General features: G+C 35.5%; 1 protein-coding gene across 5 annotated transcripts in view; it reads right to left on the bottom strand.

Annotated features, from left to right (window-relative positions):
- Positions 1 to 19,917, bottom strand: part of LOC129237432 (potassium voltage-gated channel protein eag) — a 159,525-nt gene that overhangs the window by 20,607 nt on the left and 119,001 nt on the right. For all 5 annotated transcript variants that reach the window (XM_054872179.1, XM_054872182.1, XM_054872181.1 and 2 more), the window contains exons 5-8: positions 14,997 to 15,101; positions 6,065 to 6,196; positions 4,035 to 4,147; positions 3,653 to 3,796 (exon numbers count right to left, since the gene is read on the bottom strand). In XM_054872179.1, the coding sequence (XP_054728154.1) occupies positions 3,653 to 3,796; positions 4,035 to 4,147; positions 6,065 to 6,196; positions 14,997 to 15,101 (494 nt within the window). The remainder of the gene's footprint in view (positions 1 to 3,652; positions 3,797 to 4,034; positions 4,148 to 6,064; positions 6,197 to 14,996; positions 15,102 to 19,917) is intronic.

Raw genomic sequence — 19,917 nt, 5'->3', positions numbered from 1 at the left:
TTCTATTTAGTTTATTATGGTTAAACCAACTTGCAAATGAAATAGGCACACACAATTTTAATGTTGGGGAGGTAGAAGAATTTATACCTGAAAATAAGTTGAGCTTTACTTTTCCCAGTGTCAACACAGGTGACGAGAGTTTTAAAAAAATGATTCACTAATCCAAATTTACTAAAGAAATTCTAGAGTAACAAAGACGTTGCCATGTCTTCCTTGTTCCTTTGTTCAATACGAATTTTTAATAGAAAAATGTCCATTATTCATAGCTATTGAATTTCTGTTAAAAAAAGTGGTGCCCCAATTTCATTGAAAGAGTGGTTTTAGTGTAATTATTTATTTAATTGTATATTATTATTTGAAAAAAAAAACGGCTTAGCATGTAAATTATTTTATTCCTCTGGTCTGAAAGTTTCGATGCCCAAAATTATTTGAAAGAGTTTAGCTTCTTTCGATCGTTCCATATATCGCATAACGACATATTCATTTCTATTATTGGAGAAGTTTTTTTGTAGAAGACTGAAAATATGCAGTGCAGATGGTGCTGCTTAATATACTGCTAGCACTCATATTTTCCAAGAGCAAAAGTAGCTATTTTACTTCCTCATTCTCCAATTTTCAATTCGCCTAATTTTCAACATTTCTCGAGAATATTTGCTTGCTTTATGATGTGAACAGCACTCAACGTTCGCGTAAGATATAATTTACGAGTTTATTTAACCACCAGCAACGCCCCATGACTTCGATTTCTAGCACACAAGCACACAAACACTGCGGTGTAGGTTTTTTAGGCGTATGTGTACGCGTGTAATGAATGGCACGAGGGCCCTGAGGCTGTGCCTTAATCGATGTACTTAATGTTTCTCCTCTTTCTTGCTTACTTAAAAGTAAACAGTAGCTGTGATTGTGTGCGTAAATATACACTTAAGTGTAAACATAGTGTATAGGTACACACAAGTAAATATGAGTGTGTGTTGAGCGCTTCGAGCGCAAAGTATTAATTTAACCGCAACAAACCGCATTACTCATCCGCACTGTGGTACCTATGAAGGGCCCAAGTGGTAGACAAACGGCAAAGGCATGAACACGAGCGCAAGTATTTAGAGAAAAACGATTGAGTAAGTGCAAGTATATAAATATATATGTCTATATGTCAAGTATAGACAAACACAAGAAACGACTTTAACAAAAAAAAATATATTTACTCATTTATTCATTAAAAACATGCTTCGACATATATTTTTGATACATTTTCTAACGAAAAAAGTCAAAACAAATAATATGGTATTAGAAGATATCAAATCGTTTTTTAATCCACGCATATTTGCCATAAAGTGTCGGAAATTTTATTCGAAATCAACTTTAGCCGAGCTGAGCATTCCTCATAACTTGGGACCTCTAACGGCTTGAAAGTGCAAACACATAAACCCGCACCGTTGTGCGCTGGGTTTATATGCACCGTTTTACTTCTCTCGACCTCGTTATTGCGACGATAATTTACACTTCAGTGCACAAATCGCACGATTCCAAGCCCTCAGCGATTGGAGAGAAACCATTTGCTCGCGGCAAAGGAACCACAGTGGTCTGGGCGCATTTATTATGCCCAAAGAAGAACACGAGCACATAAATGTTAGCTTACTGCCTGCACTTAACCACCTACATACAAGTGCAAACAGGCGGATGTGCTTCATGGGGTTCTACTTAATAATTCCCACATAGACACGAGTTAACAAATTGTTCGTGTGTTTGTAACTGCACACAGAATCCACATTCAAAGCACAAATTTTGAACATTTTGAATATCAAATGTAATAAAAGCGGCAGTTTAATGTGCATGCATAGGACGTACATTTTTAATGATAAGGCCAGCGCGAAAGTTTTGAGGTTAAATGGATCGAATTGGAAATAATGACATGAGTTGAGAATTTAATGTTTCTATGCAATATTAACGCGACACCCACTGCGAATTTGCAAAAGATAAAAAGAGAGTACAAAGATTTCGACTTGAAGCATTTGTGCTTAAAATTATGCAACGTTTTCATTTTGTTTCTGTGTGCTTTTATAGTACAGTACAATCGTGATAGTCCGACATTTCTTAATCCGACACGTTCGGTAATCCGACAACCTCATAACGTCTATGGATGTAATTGGCATTATTTTATTTTGATCAGCCGTAGCAGAGCAGCAGAGAGGGATTGTGTTTTGTTTCCCGGTTACAACGTATTTGTCATTAAATTTGAACGACGCCAGTTCTCTCGCGATTTCTGACGGTGTTGATGTGATTTTTTTCTGTCTTTTCGTGTCATTAAATGGAACCTTCGGTAGTCTGGAATATTTGATAATCCGACAACGAGTCGGTCCCGTATGTGTCGGACTATCACGATTGGACTGTATATAGTTTTCTTACTACTCCTTTTTTATTTAACTTTTTTTTATCGTATTTAAGAGATTAGATTTATAGAGAACCACCAAAGCAGTGCGAATTATACTTTTGTCCTACCAAATCTTTGGAAAAGTCACTTATTATGTCCTTTTATACCTATAATTCAAAAACTGCTGGATAATTTTCTTGCAACCTTTTCTGAGGATGGCTGAACAGCTAATTATGTATTTCGAAATCTCTCAATTATGTATTGCAAACTCTAAAACACTGATTAGAAATGGTAAATACCTTCTTCCGCTAGTTGGAAATCTCTCAATTATGTATTGCAAACTCTAAAACACTGATTAGAAATGGTAAATACCTTCTTCCGCTAGTTGCCTTGATTTTGTAGTCTGATTATTTATAATTATATTCCAAGTAAATAAATCAATAAATAAATAGAAATGTGAAAATACTTCAGAAGCGCCAATAAAGTTGTTTATCATAATAGTTATTTAATAAGCTAAAAAGTAAAGTGATAAGTAATAAAAAAAGTGTTTAATAAGCAGGATTTTATTCTACCCTGCAATTATTGCTAAGCATGCGGTGTTAGGTTCGAGGGTTTCCTGAGCACTACGATGACTTTTGGAAAATCAGCTGAGAATGTAGAATAAGTTGACAATTTCGGCTATTCCAATAACGTAAGCAGAAAGACTAGTGGGTATTAGATCTAGTGGGTATCTATAATAAGGTTGCCAACGTTTTAGCTTTGTTATTCCCAAGCCAAACTGAGTCGAAAAAAATATTTTTGAGGTTAAATTCCTTCTATATCCACATTTGATGGCAAAAAATGAACTTATTAAATTAAAAAACAAAAATTACAAAATTTGTAGAGCAAGTTTTGATATAAAGTAGCGTAAAATTATATTAAAATTGTGCTTAAATGTTAGGAGTATACAAGTACTTTACAAAACAATGGAAGATTAAAGTCTTTGTAATTAAAAACTATTTTGGATCACCAACTCTCACAATTTTTAAGCATTCTTCCACCTGTTTATTTTGAAGAATGTTTTATAACAAAAATATTAAAGTAAATTATAATAAACACTTTTTCATTTCTTATTTATTTGGTTTACATTAACCTCCCAGTTCTGCTAGGTAATTTTGACTTCAAAGTATCACCCATATGTATACCCCAAAAAATTCCAACGACCCTCAAATCTCGTCAATTTATTTATTTATGCCTTTGTGTGCGTATTTCCATTTGCTCGCTTACATTACACTTATAGCTTACCATAATGGCGGTATAAAATGTTAAACACAATATCACCCAATCCCAAATTGCTTTAAATGCACAATAATGCAAAAGAATGTGTGGCGGCGTTTTAGGCGCTTCTTGTCTGTACTGCGGCATAATATCGGCGCTAAGTGACATCATCTGTGAAAGCGAAATGGAATAGCCAGATAGCACAGATAGTAGATTAATAATTAAATATGAAAAGGTATCCTTGATTGTGAAATTCAAATGTGATACGAAATATGAAAAAATTAGCTTGTCCGTTGGAATTTCGACTTAAATTGATGAATATATGGCTTTCATGATGTTCGCAAAAGTAATTGAATCAATTTGCAACTTTGTCTTTTGCATACGCGATATTTACTTGAGTCATACTTACATGCGCCAAATTCGATTGCTTCGTTGGATCTTTCAGTGTTGGCAGATGTGCGCTGAATTGACGGCTGCGTGTCACCGAACGCGCCAGTTTGGCGAATTTCGATAAACCTAAAACTTGAGAGTAAATATCAAAAAGTTCACATTAACAACAACAACACAACACAACATCCACAACTAAAATATAACGGAATAGTTAGAAAATGGCCAAAATCCAATAATAGTTAGAGGTGAATATACGAGAGGCACAAGCGGTGAGCGCATCGAGAGACATAAGAGACTAAGTGCTAAGGTGAAGTTTATATGGAAAATTTGCCTAAATGATAGCGAATCGTCTTAAAAGAGTTTAAAATGTTGTGGAAGAAAGCTGCAGCTTTGGAGTCTTAAGGCAACTCTCTACTAACTGGCAATCATTTAGGCCTCTGTGTTTTGTATTTGAGAAATTTTCGAGAGTTGACAAGTGATTCCGATTTGGTAGTGAGTGTTGTGCCCCTGCTCTTGTTCGGGTGCTGTCGATTTGCCTATTTGTTGCTGAAGTTTCAAATCCGAACTTTAAGTGTTGATTAAATGTTCACTACGCTGATGCAGAGATTTGGTGCTTAGCAGACTTAGTGTATGTATATACATATTTTGTGGCGGGTTTGAAAAAGTCGAATTTGCTGAAATTTTTATTTGCACAGAAATCTACAAAATTTTGTTGAAAGTATGCCTTTGCGAGAGGCAAATAAATTGAAATCAAGTAGTTTAAGCAATTAAAGCCAATTATAAGCTCAAAGCCAATTTTAACAAAGAGAAAGAAAAGAAAAAAACCAAAAAAAAAATATAAGCGAGAATTTCGAAACTAGACCAATTTATAAAAATTTTTGTTTTCCGAATTTTACTGAAATTTTAATTTTTCCAATAAAACCAAAAAATAAAATCGGACGTGTATTAAAAACTTGTTCATGTTTTTAAGACTTTTTCTGAAAAATTATTTATTGAAAAGCGATTTAAAGTGTATTCATAATTTTGAGCCCTTTTCTACCTCTATGGAATGGAAAGGCGTTTGTGTAATACAAAAATATTTATATTTTATTATTTTATTTTGATTTAAATTTTTTTTTTTTTTATTTTATTTAATTTTATCAAATTTTATTTTATAATTTTTGGAACTTTTTTAATAGTTTTTACTTGTAACTAAACTAATTTTTAGCCCACGTACGCAAGTAGTTTTTTATTGTACAAGTACTTTTATTTGAAGAAAAATTGAAAAAAATAATAACAAATATTTTTCAGACGTATTTAATCTATAGGATTTTCTAGTTTCGAAAAGTTTATTAGAGAAAAAAATGGGCAATAGTACTTTAGAATTCTGTACGCATGCAAGAGATGCACCAAGACTGAAGAACCAAAGTATAAATTTTTCAGAAAACAATTTCATAGTATTGTTCCTAAAAGTATGCATCTTTTTATGTTTTCGAACGTATTTGAAACCCATTTTTTAATAATATTTTTCAAAGAAATTCAATTGTTTTTTTAATTTTCGTATTTTTATGTATGAGTTCAAGGTCGGTATACGCAAATTTTCAAAATCTGCCACTAAAGCAAGTATTTTTTCTAATTACTTTGCAATTTTGTAATTAATTTCAAAAATAAATCATAACTTTTAGGAGGAATTTGAATACTTCTCTGTGCCTTTAAATATACTTTGGCCTTCAATTTTCATAACTAAATCTGGAGCGATGACTTGTTATGAGTGCAGTGAAGTCCTTTTTTTAGTTCCATAACAAAATAAGTTCCATACCAAAATAAAATTTCAAATTAGTTAGAGCGGGCATGTCTCGCTTAATTTGTACATTTCCATGTTAGTTCATTGAGCATTTCGCTATTATTAAAAAAAATTACTTCAACACATATTTGAAGAGCTTGTGCTGTAAGATCCTCACTGCTCACATTTTCAGTAAATCAGCTGCGACTTTTTCAAGAGTTAAGATAGTATTAATAAAAAAGAAAACAAAAAAAAATCTACATTTATTTTTAATTTTGTTTACTTACCACCCTTTGTGTCTTCGCTGTCGATTGGCTGCTTCAGTGCGGTGATGTCCCGAAATGTTAGCAAAAATAACACAACCAAATCCCTTTCGTTGCGTATGGGCGCAACCTGTAGCAGCAGCCATAGTGGGGTTTCTGTGGAGGGAAAATAGAAGCAAACGAATTAGAGATAGACGAAATTAATTTTCGAATTTGACTACTTTTTATATGAAATTTCAAATACTCGTGTTTTAAGCTTCGAAAGCGAACGCAAATTGGCCTTCGATTGGTTTGGGGCAGAATTTTTAAATTTATTGGTTTTATTTTTCCGGAGGAAACTATTTTCTATATTTTCTTTTAGCTAACAAATTTTAGCATTAATAATACGTATAAGGCGTTGAATAAACTTTAGTTCGAGTATCTCTAATTCATGTAACTGAAGCCCAAATTGTTTGAACTTGGGTTACATTTTACGTCATAGAATTGTTGATTTTGAGCTTTCTTCAAGTTAGACGTTAAATTTGGTAAGGATGAGTTCAATAAGGACTTCACAAATTTAGAATTTCTTTGTCGGTCTGTAATATTTCAATTATTCTTATCGAAATTTGTCATTCTATTAGAATTTGTAAATAATTAAAATGCCTTTAGCCTCAGACTTTCTGGATTTTCTGATTCGAAATAAAGTTTTTGAAGTGAACTTCTTAGGTGTCGATGGACGAGCGAGAATGGAGAGTAAAATTTCGGGGCCATGCAGCGTTTTGGGCACTTTAGTTTCCCGAGAGAGAAAAAAGATATAACGTATAGGAAAAGGAGAGAGAGAGCTATACCTTATATATATCTTAGATACACTTTAGGCTATTTTTCTGAGTTTTTCCTTGTGGTTGCTAATTTCTAGTGAGAAATAACACTGCCTCCTTTTTGGCGCTTGTTTGTTGGTGCAAACATGTAGAAAATATATATTTGGTGCCTACTTTTTGGCGTTATATTTGCTTGGTGCGTACTTTTTGGGGCGTTTTTTAGTCACAATTTTTTGGCGTGTTTTTTTGGTGCCTATTTTTTGGCGCTTATTTTCGTTTCCTGGCTAGTGCTTGTGCGTACTATAAAGTGCTACGGTCCTAGAATCGTTGCGTTTGTACGGGTGATAAACGCTCGGAGTAGTGCGCGTTGTTGCCACGGTTTGTGTCCGGGGTTTACATCCATCAGTCGACTCTTCTCCGGTTTTTGTAAATTTTGTCTATTTATATTCTCTGCAAATGTTGTGAATTTATTTAGATATATATTTTTTCTCTCTCGGGTCTCTCTCTCTTTCTTTGTCTGCCTTGAAAGTTTCACTTCTGTTATGTGTACTACGCTACACGCACTTTTTTTTGTTTTTTGAAACATCCATTAATGCTAAGGTTTTTGCAAATTTTTTGTACAATTCATTAATTTCTGAAATTTTTTTTGGACATGTTGAATCTTTTTCGATGTGACCTAATGTTTTTAGTTACTTCCTTAAACATATTTATTCTTTATTTCAGAAATATTAATATGTTATGTTGTACGCGCTGAGGCTGCATTTGCTGAAAGTGTCCCTGAATTACTGCTACTAAAAACATGGTTTTATTAATTCTTCTTTCGTGAAAAAATTCGACGCCTTCGGAAAGGCTTCATTTTTTGCATGTGCCCCCAAATTCTTAATTAGTATGCTAAAATACGGTTTATGCTGTGCACCACAACTAATTCATTAAACAAAGACGACCAAGCCATTAATAAAAATTTGTGAGCTCCCTAAAGTATGCTACTACCACAGTTAACTACTTACACGCGCGCGCTCTTAATTGCCAGTATGCCAACTGACCAGCCCTAGCACAGTTTCCTGTTTGCCGCTTTTAATCCTTCTCCCCTGCCTACCAGTCCCAATTTCATGCATTCTTTGGTTTGTTCACATGAGGGCGCGTGTGTGTGTATAAATGTTTAGCGCCGGAAAGTTTCGCGCCGCAACAGTTGCTATTGTGCCGCGTGGCATGTGAGCAAGGAAACACAGTGCCACAACACACATTCACACTCACGCACACATGAACACATGAAATAGTGGCACAGCGCCTAAAACCATACTAAGGTCTCTGAAAAGAGCGCGAATGTGTGGCAATGTGCTGTGTTAACAAAGCTGCTGTCCACACAAGCTGCTGCATGTCGCAGGGCCACATTTCTATTACTATATATTTTATTTTTATTTTTTGCATGCGCCCAATTTTTGAAATTTATTTTTTATGAATGCACAGCTACTCGTTTCAGAGCCTCCAAACCTTGTTTGCGGAAGTCGCATTTCCTTGTTTTGTTTTGTTTGGAAAACTGCACTGCAGTGGGCTTTCGCAATATTTGGCTATGCTCCGTCGCCGCCAATTTTGCACCTTTTTTCGCGCTACTCTTTCATTATTTTTTGAGGTCACGCTCGGCCATGAAGGTCAATCCGCGCCTACAAACAACAGAAAAAGTCATCAATTTCATGAGTGTTGACACAAATCAATGTTTCCATGGCACAAAAACATCAACAACAAAAGCAGTTACCGCAAGCGCCGGCGGCGTTACACGAAAGAGAGAGAGGAGTAGGAAACAGAGACGGAAAATTGTAACGCCCATGTCCAAAAAAATTAATCAATTTCGCTCAAAGATAAAAAAGGGCGCAATTTGAGGAAGCAAGCGCTGGTATAGGCGCAAAAAACAAGAAAATTGTCCCAAACAGCGCTTGCCTCGGGCAATAGCGGCAGCCATTGATTTGTAGCCAGCGCTGATACTCGTATTGCTATTGCCGCCATCAGCTGCTGCTACTTTGGTTGCTGCTGTTGGTGCCGTAGCATGTCAAATAGCAGTTAAGTGCCACCAAAGGCAGTCAGTTTTCAGCTGCTAATAAATTTTAGCATTTTCTTCTATTTTTGTGTTTTGCTTGCCACACTTTGACATAATGACATTTTTTATTTCATGTTTTCGCCCTGACATTGGCGTTCTTCCAAAGTCCTGCTGTGCTTCTGCTCTGAAACAGTTTTTCCTTGACTCCAGGTGACTATCTGCCTTCACTTTTTTGTGCTTTCTCCAGTCAATGGCAACGACAACATTGTTTTAGTGAAATTAGCAGCCGCATGTCCGTCCATCAATAAAATAATAAGTCAAATAAGAAATGCAGCATTGCTACTAATTTGTAAATATCCTTTTAGGGTTAATGAGAAATGTTGATTGGTGATGAAATTTCATATTTAGACCTTTTTTGGTAGTTTTTGTGAATTTCATGTTTAAGCACAGAAACTGAAACTTAAAGAAAAGAAGGGCGGTAAAATTTCGTACTTAAGAATTGAAGTGAATCAAACTTTTTAAGGGTTCAAAAAAATCTTAAATTCCCGTAGGACAAGAGTCGTTTCAGTCATTTTCATGTTACAAATTTAAGACGTTAAAATGCGACATAGATCCCAATCGAGAACCTTAAATTTTGAAACATAGCAGAGCTTAGTTAAACATAGCACAGCAAAACATAACATCGCATAGCATAGTTTTCTTTGACTTAAGTAGTCTGAGTGTATATAGCTCACATTTCACCAGTGAAAAATTCTTAGTTATGCTATTGAACAGGAAACGGAGCTGGAAAGTGCCCTAATTTAGTGCTATCAGTAAGTAAGACATTTCTTGGCAAAAATTCGCCTCATATTGGTCGTTAGACTCGTACATAAAAAGTGAGCTTAGACACAATTTTCTGATTAATACAACTTGACTAACTCAATAGGTTTGAATCAAAATGTGAGTTTGAGCTCAAAGGCGGAATTTGAACTCAAAGGCAGAATTTGAACTCAAAGGCGGAATTTGAACTCAATGGCAGAGAATTTAGTCTACGCTTAAGCTTATGATGATACCTTGAACTAAAAGGCAAATTTTGAACTGAATTAGAGAAATGATCAGTAGCAAATTAAGCAATTCCCGCCCAAACTGAGTCTCAGCTTATGCTTAACCGAAAACTTCTGAAGGGAAATATAAACAGAAAGTGAATATTTGAAACTTTTTTCCCAAACAATTTTTGCATGAAACTTAAAACTTAAAACTAAATGTGCCACTTTTTTATATTTTCATTTCAAACAAGTTTGTTTTACATTCTATAATATCATGACATACAAATTTTTGGTATTTTCGCATTTGCCTGTCATTTGGAGTTCATATAGAATTCTCTGTGCTTTTCGAAGTATTGCAAACCTGGTTTCCGAACCAATTATGAATTCATGGCATATTTCAGAAGCCAATCGTTAAACTTTTCGTAACAGAACATTCACATTTTTTCATTTGCATACCAATTCGAAATTTTGCACAAAATTACATGGAATTATGAACAAAAATATTTCCGAAAAAATTTAAATTAAAAATTGTATAATTTCCGCAGGCTTATCACACGCTGGATCATATACGCCTAAAATAAATATTTGAGCAATACAGCCAATAAGCACACACAATTTCACACACTAGCATACTTAAAACGGCCAACAAACAGCCCTAAAAGTTATCTGCCTCACTGCGCCCAACCATACGCAAACATTTAACTATACATACTTATGTTTACTCATACATGGATACACTTGTTTATGTATGAGTGCAAGCTATTTAACCAAAATCAGTACCACATGTAACATGCAACCGCAAACGCACTCAATTTATGTTAGCCAACACAATGATAATAAATTTGGTAAATATGGAAAATGCGGTCAATCGGCGTAAGTGGCTGAAAAAGTGGAAGCATTCAGGTTTTGAGGAATGAAAATTTTAATTTTATTTGTTTGATAGATATTTTGTATGGATGTAGAGAAGGAGGTAAATGGAATCGCAATGGAATTGAACAAGTTACATTTACACAAAGGTGAAAAATGACGAAACAATTATTAAATTCATGCAAAATATGTTCAATTTCGATTGTGCATCAGATGTTAATAAGTCAACAACACTAAGAGGCAACATCATCGATTTGCCTTTTTAAGACACATTACACTCGAAACACCCTCTTTCATTTCCTACTTTTCCTATCATCGTCCTATTGTCAACAGAGAAATGGTTCAAGCAAGGTAACGGCGCATGAGCAAGATAACGATGAATGAGCAAGATAACGACGCATGAGCAAGATAACGACACATGTTTTCGTGCGTGCAGCCGGCTAAATCGAATTATAAGACGTTATCACGTCAAAATTAAAAACAAAAAAAGATTATGCGAGTGGAGGCGTAAAATTTCGCAGGAGGAAAATAAGTGGGATGTGAAGTTAGATAAGAAATATTTTTCTTTTTTTGATGTCCTCTACCTGAAACCTAATACACTTCTTAGATTTCACATAAAGTTCATTTATAACATAAAAAAATGTCTCTTCAAAGTTTTCAAAATACATAAATATATATTCACATAAATATATGCCGAGGAGCGACCGTCATTAGAAAAAACTTTTGCTCGAATTGTGCTCATTCTCGGCAGTCATCTTCCGGTGGTTTTAAAAATATTAAGATGGTTATAGAGAATGTGCAAAATAATAGTTGACGATATCCCAAGATTTCTTCAAATATTCGCCTTTTCAAATGTGTGCCATTTTTAAAGAATTTATAAAATCTTCGACTCAGTTGGCCATTCTGAGGTTTAATAGTTTGCATAATCGGAAACTCAACGAATGTTTTGTTCCCACCCAACCGACATGAGAGGGGCTGGACAGACGTATGGTTTAGCTACAAAGTAAAATGCATCAGCTGAATGAAAATTTTGAAATATACCATCATCAATCATTTATTAAAAGGGAGTAGAATAATTTTAATGATGGTAAAATTAAAAAATAAATAATTAAGGGGATCCGATATATACAAAGTATTGAAATGAGAGTAAGAACATAATCGTAGTAATTAGGCCGCAACTCGTTTCACAATTAAAAAAAAAATCCTTAAAGTGCTCTGATATCCAAAAAGGGACAGAAAGGTTAACTTCTGCTAGAAGAAATCATTAGAAATTGATCCTGTGGGCTTCTTAACCACAAATAATATTCTAAGAATTTTTCTACGATTAGCGGGCATGAGAAGATTGACAAGCTTTAGTGAGTCCCATTTTCAATTCACCAAAATTATGTTCCACCTACACCCATTCGAACGCCCACACGCAATGTTTGCCTTTGGTTTTGTCATAACCTAAACAGACCTGAAATGTCACCTGCAACTGTGGTTGTGTTCTATTTGAGCCTTTTGAATAAGCTTTTGTGTTCAAATAATTACAAGTTTGTCGGTGCATGCGATTAGCGCCTATACACATGCTTTAGGCTATTACGAAACTTTCCATTCAAATGCATATGTGCGTGCGGGTTTAATGGGAACTCGAAAATAGAGTGACCCTCAAATGGTCATCGGCAAATATGCAGATGGCTTTGGAGAGGCGTAAATAGCAAAATTTACGAGTTTCAGTTGCGAAAATGCGCACTTGTATGTGTGCTTATAGCTGGAAAAAATTTTCGTTTAATGCAAAATAGTCAGGCTTGCTCGGCACGTTTGCTTATTTGAATATTTGATAGTTTTCATTAGAATTCAAAATTAGTAAATAATTAAAGCGCCATTAGTTTGCCCGTTGTTCAATTGATTCTCTGTTGAAATTTTAATTAAAGCTGAATAATATAATAATAATTCCAGAATTCTAATTAAAATTGAATATTATTGTGACAAGTAGTCATATTTTGTACTCAGTTTGACATGCAAAAATTAAAAAAAAAATTATAAATTGACACTTGACATTAATTCACTTATTTTATGTTTCGCACTCAAATCAACTTTTGTATTAAGATTATTACAAAAAATGTTATCGAACGCTTTGATTGCACCAGAAAAGAAAATAATATTTCATTAAAAATTAGCGAATACTTGGCGAACGTCACAATTTCCTTGGTATAGCTGTGCGTTGAGAAACTTTGTATTGCATATTTAGCGGCGCAGTTGCTAGGAGGCGAAAGTGAGCAGTAACAAGCTGCTGCTTATGCAGAGCACACAATGAAATGGAATGATAAAGTGAAGTGCGAACAATTTGGCGATAGTAGAGTTGCAATTTGGTGAGGGTTAAATTAATTTAAAAAAATAAACACAAATTCTGATTTTCTTTAGAGCTTGAAGACCAGACAAATTGCTTTACGGCGATAAGGATAATCGCAATTTACTGTAGTGAGTGCAAAAGTTGCTCCAATTGACTTGTAGATAAGAATTTTTTTCGACAAAAGTATGAGTTGGTCTTAAACTCTCTAACTTCAATAATTCAGTCGCAATTTGAAGCCACAAAAATGATGTATGTAAATTAGGAAAAATATGAAACTTTTAACAATTTCACAAACAAATACCCTCAAAAATGCCAGGTCAGGTCAAAACTGAAGAAATTTTAGGAAAAATATGGAATTTGTACCAATTTCACAAAAAAAATACATTCAAAAATGCAGCCTAAAAATTATATGGATTTAGAAAAATTATGAAACTTTTCCCAATTTCACAAAAAAAAGAAAAAATACTGTAAACGTGGTGCTAAATGATGCATACACAATTTCATATTTTTTCCTCAAAATCGACCTCCGATTTGAAGAAAATTACATACTTTTTTACTTAAATAGATATATCCACCGCTTATCTCCATAACCGACCTTATTTCTTCAATTTCTACCAACTTTCGTTTGACTTATCTCAACTTTTTGCTCCTTTATGGCCTTTTTCTTGGCATGTTTTGCTGTTTTTGTTTACTCAAATACTTTCCTCATTTGCGTCGTAATCATTACACACAAAAGCAGCGATAATGTCAAGAAGGCAGCAATAAAAAACTTTGGCGAATTTCTTTCCCATATGATTATAGGTCAAATGAGCAATAGAGAAGGCGAAAATGAAGATGTAAAATGGCGAATGGCAAAAGAAAAGTTTGCTAAAGTTTTCCGAATGTGACGACCGAAAACACAACATTTTATTTGCTAAAAATTGCATGTTTACATATCGATATGTGGCTGGCATGAAGGCTATTAAAAGTACTCATTCTCTATTAGAAATTCTGACAAATTACGCATCACAGCCACGTAACTTGAAGTGTGTAAATAATTGTATCCAAATCTGAGACTAAGCATTTGTGAAGCAAAATTCTCTAAACTAACTTTTTGATTTTTATAAAAATATTTAAAAAGCTGATCCTGATTTTGTGCATACAAATTTCAGCCCTTCCTAGCATTAAAAAAATCCTTTCTGCAAAACTACTACATCCCAAACAGTATGCATTACTACTTCACAGAACATTTTCACTGCTGTCGACCGGCTTACGCCAGACTGAGACGGCACCTTTTCGCATATACTAGGAATAGACGAGCTGCATTCTCTCTCCTCCGATAAACTGCTGAAATTCTTAAAAAAGTTTGGAAAGTTGACATAGCACTAATGAATACCCAGCCCACCATTCGCACCCTACCCTTTAAATCGTCTCTCTTGTCTATAAGTGGAATGGTAAGTATTGTCTGAGTGCTTAAATAATTTGCGGCCACCCACAATTCCATTCCATTACTCACAGGAATATAACCAATAGACGTGAACCCATGGTAACAGTGTTCCGGTCTGTTCTTCGCGTCTGTAAGTGCTGTCCAAAAGGGAGGCTTTTCTTACATAAATTTCGTGGAATTTCTGGTTTTACAATCGTCGATCAAGATAGCTAATAAAGGGTTTTTGATGTCAGTAAGTAATTATTTTAAAATCACAAAGTAAGCAACTCGCAAAGGTATGCCGCATATTTTTATTTAAAATATATATCTCCATATTCACTTATTATTTCATTAGAAACCCAGGCATAGTTTTGGGGTATTTCTCGAAGACATTATGATCGCCAATAACTTTGCTAGCTTACTACTGCATTAGTCTAACTAAAATGTTTATTTTATAAAAATTTCTTTTATCATTTATACAAAATTAATTGTATTTGCCTATTTTGCCATTCTTCATTAGCTGCTGCAGCTTTGAGTCAACCGGCCGCTTTGTACTTGCGTGCGGCTTTGCGTATTGCTTCATCCCACAGCCGCATTGAGCATCTGCAAATAATTGAAACAAAATATGCATTTAAGAGTAAAAAGAAGAGGATAATAAATGTGGTAAAAGATGAATAAATATTTGCAAGACAAAAGGGAAAATGGAAAGCAGCACATTATAAAAAATGTTATGTTAAAAAAAAAAATTTATTAGAAAAAATATGAAAACCATGTAATTAAAAAAACTGCGAAAAATCTATTACTTTCTTTAATTCAAGCAAGAAAATAAATTCGTAAAAGAAAAAAAGAAATGAAAGCAAAAACAAAAATAAAATAAAGCGCTCTCACTATCTAGCCATTGATGACGTCAATTGTGTATGTGCATTTATGTATTTATTTTGTATGCACGAGTATGTTTGCCTGTTTGTTGCAATAATGCTGATTACTTTGTAGCAAAAACAGATAATTTATAAGCGACTAGTTGGGGTGCAGTGGTTGAGATATGAAAGGCAATTAACCCTTTACTAATGGCACTTAGCTTAATTGCTCTTGAGCTGCACTTTTTTTATTTTGTTTTTGTATCGGCTTTATGCTAAATATTTTCTGCAGTGCTTTTATTAGCATTTCTTTCATTTACTTCTGAGGACACACACACGCAACCAGCAACTGCCACAATAAGTCGCTCGATACTGTTGCACTAACGATAGCAATGAGTGCGCTTCACATACACTCACACATACATACATACATACATACATACATCCGCCCTGCTTACTTATACGCGCGCTAAATACATATTTTTGTGTAAGAAATGGTTGCTACCGGCAATTTGCCCGCATGCAACTTATTTGCTTGTGTGTGTGCGTGTTTAAAGCAATCGATTGCCGTGTTGTTAACAAAAATACGCACACCAGCGCAAACCTCTATTCTTACTCACCACTGCCACAGCACGCCAAGTAGCAAGTTGCACAATTTATGCTGTTGCATATTTAAATTTGACGTTGGCTAAAAATAAAATCAACTACCTTAGAAGCTGGTATCAGCGTGCATGCGCATGTGTGTGTGGCAAGTTGAAAACATGTGTTAAAAATCTAATAATAAATGTATGGGTTACATGTGCCCGCAAGTTAGTGTTGGTAAGAGCTTATGTTGTTGAGCGCGACTGCACCGCCTGCAACAAGCAACTTAACTTGCATATTTATGAGCAGCTAAGTCCGTACCAATGTAAGCCAGAGAGAGGGAGGAGACAAAGCGGGTGAGTAGTGCCTCTCTTAACTAACCTTGCATGTGTGTGCATGCATAAGTATTGCGCTGCCTTTCCGAGTTAACGGCACCTCAACAACAATCAGACGTGAAGCGCAAAAGTTCGTAGGTCTTACCGGCAGAGCATGCTGCCTACTTCAAGGCGCATATACGCGAAGTAGTGCGCATTTGAAAAAAGAAACTTCAACCAAAGTTTAACACAACTTCTACTCGAATAGTTCCCAACTTGAAATCTTTAGTAATTAAGCGATTTGCTTACTTTGCAAAGAAAAACAAACAGCCCCAAACGAAGTTGTCGCCTGCGTCATACCGAGAAAAAAACCAAGTTTACCAACAACATTAAATTATCATTGTTCGTTTGCATTTTTAAAGTGGTGTTGTTGTTGTTGCAAATATCGCTTCTCTCGCTTGTGCCAGCACTTTCCCTACAACCGTCAATATTCCGCGCAACTCGCAAACTTTTAATGCCTTCCATTTCGATTAAATTTACAGCAAATGGCTAAACTGGCAACAAAAAATTGAGGAGATACACAATGGAATATAAATATTGGCATACGGTGCACAGGAGCAAACAAACATCCACATATAACGGTGGGTGTACATAAATGCTAAAGAATGTGTTTTAAGAGAGCGCTGACTGAAATGGAAGAACCTGCAGCTGTATGCCTCTACCAGCGGCAAATAGTTTTTTATGAGAAAATATTTCATTGCGCGAAATGCACTCCTAAGTAATTGCCTGTCATGCATACTGGCAAAAAAAAATCTAAAGAAACTTTTGTTGAGATGCTACCGCAGGGGTTTTATATGAGAAGTAACCCTATGAGAGTTTTAAGAAACTGATTTGATTTTAGCATTCCTAACGTAAGTTTCAAGAAATCACAAGCGCCTACTCATGCCAAAGCTCTCGGCCTCTCTTCGTCTATGCCACCCATTCAATTGATAATAAAACGGCTGGAGACCTTTATTCTCCTAGTCCAAGTTGCCTGTTCATCTTTTATGGGCAACTACGTAACCGCAGCCGCCGTAGCCGAATGGGTTGGTGCGTGATTACCATTCGGAATTCACAGATCGAACGTTGGTTCGAATCTCGGTGAAACCAAAATTAATAAAAACATTTTTCTAATAGCGGTCGCCCCTCGGCAGGCAATGGCAAACCTCCGAGTGTATTTCTGCCATGAAAACGGTCCTCATAAAAAATATTTGCCGTTCGGAGTCGGCTTGAAACTGTAGGTCCCTCCATTTGTGGAACAACATCAAGACGCACACCACAAATAGGAGGAGGAGCTCGGCCAAACACCCAAAAAAAAAAGGTGTACGCGCCAATTATATATATATATAAAGGGTGTTTTTTTTTAGAGGTTAGGTTTTCAAGTTGGCACTACTGTTTTCGTAGATGGTCTTTTTGACAGCTGTCACTTGATTTATGCTTAGTTTGGTTTGCCATTTCATAATGAATAGACTTACATCTGAACAACGTTTGCAAATCGTGCAAATTTGGGCCCAAAACGAGATGGCCACCGATCCCGATTTTCACAAGAAAATTTTGTTCAGCGATGAAGCTCACTTTTGGTTGAATGGGTATGTTAATAAGCAAAATTGTCGCATTTGGAGTGAACATAATCCACAAGCCATTGCTGAGACGCCGTTACATCCTCAAAAAGTCACTGTTTGGTGTGCTCTATGGGCAGAGGGAATTATTGGTCCATATTTCTTTAAAAATGAAGCCGGCCATAATGTTACAGTCAATGGAGAGCGCTATAGAGCCATGATTAATGACTTTTTCGTGCCTGAATTGGACGATGTTGATGTGGACGACCTTTGGTTCCAACAAGACGGCGCTACATGCCATACAGCCAACGCAACAATCGATTTATTGAAGGAAACTTTTGGTGAGCGCATTATCTCGCGCCGTGGACCTGTGGCGTGGCCTCCAAGATCGTGCGATATAACACCGCTGGACTATTTCTTGTGGGGCTATGTGAAGTCGCTTGTCCACGCAGATAAGCCCGAGACGATTGACGTCTTGGAAGAGAATATTCGGTGCGTTATTGCTGACATACGGCCCCAATTGCTGCAAAAAGTGGTCGAAAATTGGGCCTCTCGGCTGGAATTTATTCGAGCCAACCGCGGCGGCCACTTGCCCGAACTCATTTTTAAAACATAATGGCAAACCCTTATCTTTATAATAAAGCTAAATTCTTGGCCATAACATTAAATTATATACGTTTTATTTCATCTTGAAAACCTAACCTCTAAAAAAAACACCCTTTATATACGTAACCTTACCTGACCTGCTCCTTAACCGTATCTTTCTAAATTAATTGCAAATTGAATTTTTCTTTCGAGCATCATTTTACTGCCCTTATTTTGAATTTAAATAATTTTTAGTTATTGTTTGCTATTGCACTATGTACTCATACCCTGCAAATAGGCCATGAAATCGTAAAAAACTGAACTTTTCCTTACAGTTCATTGGTTTCAGTCAATGAAGATATGCCCACAATGCCCAGCTATTTATTTACTTAATGCACTACACGCATGTTATTTCATTATGCGCCTAAAAATATGCACATAAATATTTGCATAACCTCTGTGTAGTTTATACCTTAATTATTATTTAAACAATTTCTGAAAGAGTAAACAAATGAAGCTCACGTAGACACTGGCACACCTTCTGATGCAGTGGTATTGTTTGCACACCTTCTTTAGGCCCCTAAATGTATGCAATTGTAAAATATGCCAAGGTTAATCAAATAAAAACACGCTGCTAATTAGAGAATTCACGTTAATTGAATAATTCGCTGCCGGTTGTTGTTGGTATTTTTCGAGTGAATGCTAATTTCGATATGCCCCACGAATTTTGGTGAATATTTACTAAATTTCTTGAATACTTTAAATTTAACTTGATGAATTCGAAGCAACAGAAACAATGCATTATTAAAAATAACAATTGTGAGATACAAATGTTTTTCCACGCCTAAAAGTAGGCAACAATTATTTGAAAAATGCAGAAAAGTGATTGAATATCACTTTAGTACAGCGCCTGAGTGCACAAAATGAGTAAAAGAATCTTTTCCATGCAAATTTCAATTTTTAATTTATTTATTCGGTTTTTTGCGCGAAAATCAAATTTGCTTTATTCTCTGTAGCACTCGCCCTTTACCATCGCGCTTCAATGTCAGCGAGTGTCGCTGCACCAGCGGAAGCATCAGTAAAATGCATTTCCAGCGCTTAAAGCTTATCGCTCATCGCTTATCAGCAAACGGAAATGACAAAATCACATTCAATTGCAATGAATACAGAAAGCATATTGAGGCGATGTATATTGGGCGTGAGCAGGAAGGTATACACGCGGCCGCCTGCAGGTAAACGATTACAATAACTTAATAAAGCGTTGAAAAGGTGGGCTGGTTGTCACAAAGCAACCACTTAAGCGCCTTTAAGTGCTATTTAAGTGCCACAAGTTGCTATGAAATTCAGCGCGAGCGTTATAAATAACTGCCCACTCCCTGCGCTGTGATTAATTAATTACTTATGCAGGACGAAATATGCAATTACAAATACATACATATTTGGCACTAATTTGATTAGCGAAACATACAATTGGGCGTTGACA

This window comes from Anastrepha obliqua, chromosome 2 (assembly GCF_027943255.1).
Source record: "Anastrepha obliqua isolate idAnaObli1 chromosome 2, idAnaObli1_1.0, whole genome shotgun sequence".
Lineage (NCBI taxonomy): Eukaryota > Metazoa > Arthropoda > Insecta > Diptera > Tephritidae > Anastrepha > Anastrepha obliqua.
Note: the sequence above shows the minus strand (reverse complement) of the source record. Positions and strands in the feature narration are given on the sequence as shown.